Genomic DNA, 6,751 nt, shown 5'->3' with positions numbered 1-6,751 from the left:
TAGACTGTGTTGATTGATTAGTATATTACTAATAATATACTCTGACATAGAGTTCAATGAATGGATAAGATTCATTGAACTCTATATTGTCTGATTGTTGAAAAAAAGGTCTTTGTTAGCCTTTTTCTCTTATTTTCACTGAAAAAAAGAGACAACGTTACAGGTTTTTCGCTGTTAACTAACTGTTTATTTCCTCTGTACTAACTTTGGGGCATAATGTTTGAATCTCCAGATTATTGCCTACAATTATTGAACTTGCAAACCAGTAAATAACTAATGAAAAAATAATTTGTCTTCAGGAATGTGATTATTGAACTTGCGAACCCTTAAATAATTAACGGCATCACTGAAAAACTTGACTTTATTTCATTACAGTTTTCAGTTTGTCTTCTGAATCATTTATCTGCAGTAGCAATCTTTTGCATTTCTTCTCTCCATGTCATTTGTGTGGGCACTGGGAACAGTATAGTATCTTATCTTGCCTTATCCTGATATTTTGACATGCATATGTGGCCCTTGCTAGCATTGCAGTACATGTTTAGTACAAACAGTTATTTGGATCCAGAAAAGCATAGAATGCACCTATTTCTTATTCTCAGCAAGAATTCAAGCTTCCTTGTATTGACATTATAATTTAAACACGTCAATAAACTTAATGGTAGAATCTGTGAATCATTGTCACAGACATATGCACTTCAGCAAACTTTCAAGCTCTTCAATACATCCTGTCATCTGGCTCTATTTTGTTACAATCGCGATATATATTTTTTGGCTCTTCAATACCAGAGCTTACTTAAAGGTGTAAGGTGTAAGATCAATATACCCATATATTTTGTGATTTAAACACTATCTTAGCCCCATTGGAAGTTACCTTAACCGGCGATTTGGAGGATAACATGTCAGATGCTTGTTATTTAAAAAAAAGTATCACAAAAAATATTTACATGACTTTTGGCCAAGTTTATTAATTTTGGGTTTCTTTATGCCCACATATCCTTCAATTGCCCAAGCTCCCTACTTGTGAGATTATTGAAAGCAAGAATCGTGGAGGCATGGAAAGAATCCTAATAGAACAATCTCTTCCTATCATTAGTAGGTTCATAAAAATGTTAAAGAGGAAGATTTCGTAGCCTGAAGAGTGCATTGTGGATGATTTTATGCCACCCAGGTCTGTTATTTCTTTAAAGCTGTTAGTCATAAATTTCCCAGTCTCGATCAGTCTTGATACTGATGCTAGTTGATTTTGATTATTTGGAATTTGGAACTGGAGATTCCATTGTAATTAGTCACTAATCTGTTCTACAAATAATAAAAAGCCAACCCCTTGAGAGTAAATTCTACATCTAAACATAACTTTTTTGAACCATCAGTGTCCCATATTACTACAAAAGAAACAAGTGACAATTCTCTTGTTATGAATATCTTTGGCTTTGTGCGGTAAAGTTAATTATATTATTCTTGCGTCCTATTCTGCAACTCATATTTTTGTCGCCCTTATATCGACATATCGATCTGTAAGGAATGCAGTAGTAGCTGCAAGCATCTTGAACTATAACATTGCAGTTTGCTGTCTCCATGAATTTCACTTAAATGAATTCCTATATGATGGATACTCTTACATTCCATTATAAAAAAATCGTATAATCAATTTATTATAAAAAAGAAAAAAAAAATCCATTCTCATGGTACCTACCAAACTATTATCATGAGAGTAATTTCAGATGACAATATTACACCCGCCTTGCTTGAAATAATGGGACCGTTGAGTTAGGGGTGCAAATGAGTCGAGCCGCTTGTGAGCAGCTCGGTCAAATCTCGACTTGAGTTCGAATTTGACCGAGCTCGAGCTAGCGCATTTAACATTCAAGTCAAGCTTGAGCTCATTTAACATTGGCTCGAGGGCTCGTCGAGTCTTGTCAAGTCAGGTTAATTTAATATTTTAATAATTAAAATTATTATTACTTTTAAAATGAAAGATAAGTTTAGGAGGAGTTTGTGGCTAGAGCATGTCATTTGGTGTAAGAATCCCTATTTGAATAGATTTTTAATTTATTTTTCCAAATCAAACTTGAGCTCGGCTCGCCCCCTCGCACTTTGGCTTGCCTCATGGCCGGCTATCGTCGTGATGAGCTCTATTTTCGGAAGATATGTGAAGGGGAGCCTTGACACAACGGTAAAGTTGTTGTCATGTGACCAAAAGGTCACGGGTTCGAATCCTTGAAACAGTCTCTTGTAAAAAACAGGGTAAGGTTGCGTACAATGGATCCTTTCCTGGAATCCCACATGGCGGGAGCTTCGTGTATCAGGTTGCCCTTTAAACTTGAGCTCGGCTCGGACTCGACTTGAGCTCGAGCTCAATCGAGCTTGTGAGTTTGGGCTGTCATGTGGGGAGCCATTTGTGTTTTCCGATTTAGCCAAGGGATGAATTAGGGGAATATCGTCCATCTCTCAAATTAATCAGATTCTAGATACTTGGATTAATAAGAGTAACTTCAAAGAGTCCCACTATCCTACCAGTGGTCCAGGCTCGATTATAGCTCTTGGAGTCACCTAACCCCCTTGGAGTACTGGGGATGAAGATGACTTTTGAGCAACCAAGGACATGATTTCTGCAAATTCTAAACCTCAAAATCTGAAAACCTCCATTGGCCGGGTTCTTCCAAAAAAACATTCCACCTACCCTACCAGTGGTCAGTTGACAAGATGACCTTCAAACAACCATTCTAAAACCCCTAAACCTTAAATTCTAAGTCTCAAAATCACAAAACCCCAAATTAGATCGGTTGGGTTCCGTATGGGTGTGGTGGCCTTGAGTAAGCAATCAGTGAGAAGATCCCTTGGAACCCCAAACCCCACAATCCCCCAACCCTGAACCCCACAATCGCCCAAACCCCACAATCCCCAAACCCTAAACCCCACAAACCCCCAAACCCCACAATCCCCAAACGCCAAGTCAGATAGGTTTGGTTAGGGTTGACGGAAGTGAGGTTGGGATCGGTAGTAGGTGGGAACAGCAGTGAGTGCGAAGCAATTCTTATCATTCAGAAGCTTAAAAAAAAACTGGCTGTTCGCCCTTTACAGCCTGTTCTCCACCGCCTTCTTCTGTCCTCCGATTATATGAGACATAGGAGGAGAGAGCAGCAGATCGCAAGTCGATAAGTCATAGCCATGGCTTCTTTGAGAACCAACCTCCTCCTACTACTATCCTTCGCCGCGGCGGCAGCAGCGGCCGCGCCGGAGACGGCGACGTCGATGAGATTCTACATGCACGACACGGTGAGCGGGGCGAGCCCCAGCGCGGTGCGGGTGGTGCGGGGGCCAAACTCCACCGGCTTCAGCTTCGGCGACGTCTTCGTGGTGGACGACCCGCTGACGGAGGGGCCCGCCGCCGACTCCCGGGCGGTCGGCCGGGCGCAGGGGTTCTACGCCTTCGTGTCGCGGCGGGCCGACGCGCCGGCGCTGCTGCTGAGCCTCAACCTGGTGTTCGCCAACGCGAGCACGGTGGAGGTGGTGGGCCACGACCTCCTCTCGGCGCCGGTGCGGGAGCTGCCGGTGGTGGGCGGCTCCGGCGCCTTCCGCCTCGCCCTCGGCTACGTGCTCGCGAGGACGCACAAGCTCGACATCAGCACCGGCGACGCTGTGTTGGAGTGGGAGTTGCACCTCGCCGGGAGCAATTCCAAGCAGGGAGACCTGACCGCCGCCACAGCCCCCTCCACGAATGAAGGATCATCATCATCTTCCTCAGCTTCTTACACCGTTCACCTTCCTTTATTGTTCATCTTCATCGTCCATGTTTTGACGAGCAAAATGGAAGAGGAAAACTGATAATTTTGTGAACGTGATATTATCTTCTCTTGTTTATAAATCTCAATATCAACGAGATTTTCCAATTATTGTATTATAATAAAAGATTTAACGGCAATTTAGGCGCATGTGAAAATCTAAGGGGGCGTTTGGTACGCGCGTTTTCCATTTTCATTTTCTGGAAAACACGCTGATCCTGTCCGAATCGCCGAACCAAAGGACGTTGGGCACGTGGCGCACTCCTAGTCGATGGTGTAGGCCTCCGTCGGGTCGCACGAATCTCCGGCGAACCTGCACAGAAGTCGGGCCGGGAAGGGGTTCCCGGCGGCGACCCTCCGACGCTCAAGTCAGGTAAGCGGACAGCAAAAGGTGGTTCCAAAAATCCAAGAACGCGTACCTCCGGCGAAGGAAGAGGCTCTTTATATAGAGCGGTGAAAGAATTAATGCACGTCCACCGAGGCGCATACGTGTCCGCAGCCCATACCTCGGCATGTACCTGTCAGAGAGCTTACCTGACACCATACTGCTACAGTTCAATCACGTATTTGATGGGACAACAGAGCATCTTGTTGTCAGACTTAGAGTATGGCCTAGCCATAGGACTTGACGGTTGTCAGAAGATGTCCTTATTCTTCACCCACCGCCCGTCCGGGACGTCCGTCCGGCCGACCGGCGCGAAGAGCGTCGTCCGGACGGCCTTAATTCCCGGCGCCAGCCGGCCGGCGCGCCCATTATGTCCTGCCTTCTCTTAGGCCTTCCGCTCGGTCATTTACTACTTCATTGAGCGTCGGAACCCCGACCCCTGTCAGGGCGTCTTTCACTATCAGACGTGTACGGGCAGGTCGCTCGGCCTGCCCTTTTGTCATACGTCCGGTCGGCTCACCCTTCTTCGACGGACCACCTGGCCCTCTGACCTCCACGTAGCATTGACCCCTCGTTAGGGGGTCCCGGGCTCTTACCACCGGATCACTTGCCTCCCCCTCGAGTCTAGTCGAAGGAGGCGAAGTCCGACTGACTGGACTGCCGATCTGCCAGAACAACGATCATTGCATTGGGCCGCTCGACTAGGCCTAATGATGCTCGTCTGTTCGGCGATATCTGGTCCGTGCCTTGTGGTCTCTTGAACTCCATGTCCTATGCTCTCCCCTACTGTTCATCACGTGCACTGCGCACGGTAAGGGGAGCTCATTAAATGCGGCCAGTATCCCGCTGACACGTGGCGATCATGCGTTTGTCAGCGTATGACGGTGGCGTCACTTCCGATGGGACAACCGCCATTTGAAATGGACGGCTGGATGATGACCTCGTTATCGACGACCTGGATCGGACGGTGGAGGTTGCTTCCGGGCGGCGATATAAAGCCCGCGACACCGTTTCCGCCGCCTTGTTGCTTCGTCTTCATCCGGCGCTCCTCTGCTCGCTTTTTTTTTTCTCCTGCGACCTCGCCCCTCGATTCTTCGGCAACCCTCAGGCCCCCGTCGATCATCTTTCTTGCTCGTAAGACCCTCCTTCTCGTTCCCAACGTTTTCCTCTTTCTGTTAATCGTTTCCTTCAGTCGGTTTTCCTCCATTCCTTGCTTGAACCTTCCTTTTTGGTCCCGTATCCTTGTCTGTCGACCATGACTAGCACCTCGCAGTCGACCGGCGGTGCTCCGGGTCTTTGGTATTCGAACATGGAAAGTCGTTTTGATGAGGAGGACGCGTTGCTTCTCGCTCGGAATTACGACATTCCTTCCGACCACCAAATAGTATTAGCCACACCAGCCGATCGGCCTCATGAACCGTCGATCGGCACAGTTCTTTTTTTCCGAGACCAATTTCTGGCCGGACTACGCTTCCCACCCCATGAATTTTTCCTGCAAGTCTGCAATTACTTCCGTATTCCGCTCGGCCAAGTAGTTCCCAACTCTATTAGGCTGCTGAGCGGAGTAATAGTTTTGTTCAAACTGAACGGCATCCCCTTAGATCCAAAAATCTTCCACTACTTTTACTATCCCAAGCAGGCCGAGTGGGGTACTTTTGTTTTTCAATCTAGGATAGGTTTCGTACTCTTCGATAACATGCCGAGCTCCAACAAACATTGGAAGGAGCATTTTTTCTATATACGTTTTCCCGAGCGGCCAACTTTTCGGACCAAGTGGCAGACGGCGATGCCGGCGCAACCGGAGCTCGGCAAATTTAGAGGCGACGCGGCCTACCTTCATGCAGCCGAACGGCTAGTTGGCCAGCGCTATCATATTGACAAGCTACTCCTCCCGGGAGTAATGCACATATTCGGCTTGTCCTCTACCACAGCCGACCTGCCCTGCAGCATGAGTAAGTTCCCTTATCTTCCCGTTTGTTTTGTTCTAACTGATTTATTTTTTGCTTCTGCAGCTGAAGTCATGTGGCGCGCCAAAGCTACCGAGAAGCTCAAATTGAAGGCCGCCCAGATCGAGGCGGTGATGAACAAGGAGGCCGCCGAACGGGGCCTTTCTCCAGCTGATCCGGCCGGTGAAGAAGGTGAGGGGACACCAACTGTCCCCGAAGCCTCAGACGCCCCTGCCTCTCACGATGAGGCCGCGGGCGACATAGAACCTCCTACCGAAGCCGAGGTGGAGGGCCGTTCGGCCGATGACGTGCCGCTACGCACTCGGAAGCGCCGACGACCGGAATCCGCATCTGCCTCAACTACACTTGATGAGTCACAGCCCGAGCGGGGCGCGGATGCACCGGTGCTGTCCGGGACGGTTTCCCTCGAGAGTACTCCGACCCCTCGTGGTTCTCCGAGGGCCAGCTCTGAGGTGCCGCCGTCCAGCCCTTCAAGAACTTTGCGCCGTATCAGGCGCTTGGGCGAGCTTCCCTCCTCGTCCACCGGTGGGCCGTCCGGTAAGGCCGACGCTTCCAAGAGCGAGCCGAGCGGCCAGAATTTAATTAAAACCGTTCTGCGCCTTCCTTCGGAGGCGTAC

The 6,751-nt window shown here is 48.4% G+C and overlaps 1 protein-coding gene across 1 annotated transcript; it reads left to right on the top strand.

Moving 5' to 3' along the window:
• The first annotated feature begins 2,984 nt into the window (after positions 1-2,984).
• LOC122002800 (dirigent protein 21-like) lies at positions 2,985-3,922 on the top strand. The gene has a single exon (XM_042558136.1). It carries the CDS (start codon positions 3,169-3,171, stop codon positions 3,823-3,825), a length of 657 nt encoding a protein of 218 aa, XP_042414070.1. The 5' UTR covers positions 2,985-3,168; the 3' UTR covers positions 3,826-3,922.
• Positions 3,923-6,751: the final 2,829 nt, after the last annotated feature.

This window comes from Zingiber officinale, chromosome 7A (assembly GCF_018446385.1).
Source record: "Zingiber officinale cultivar Zhangliang chromosome 7A, Zo_v1.1, whole genome shotgun sequence".
NCBI lineage: Eukaryota > Viridiplantae > Streptophyta > Magnoliopsida > Zingiberales > Zingiberaceae > Zingiber > Zingiber officinale.
Note: the sequence above shows the minus strand (reverse complement) of the source record. Positions and strands in the feature narration are given on the sequence as shown.

Bases quoted from the DNA above. Each gene is read 5' to 3' on its own strand.
- LOC122002800 (XM_042558136.1), top strand. From the start codon at position 3,169: ATGGCTTCTTTGAGAACCAACCTCCTCCTACTACTATCCTTCGCCGCG.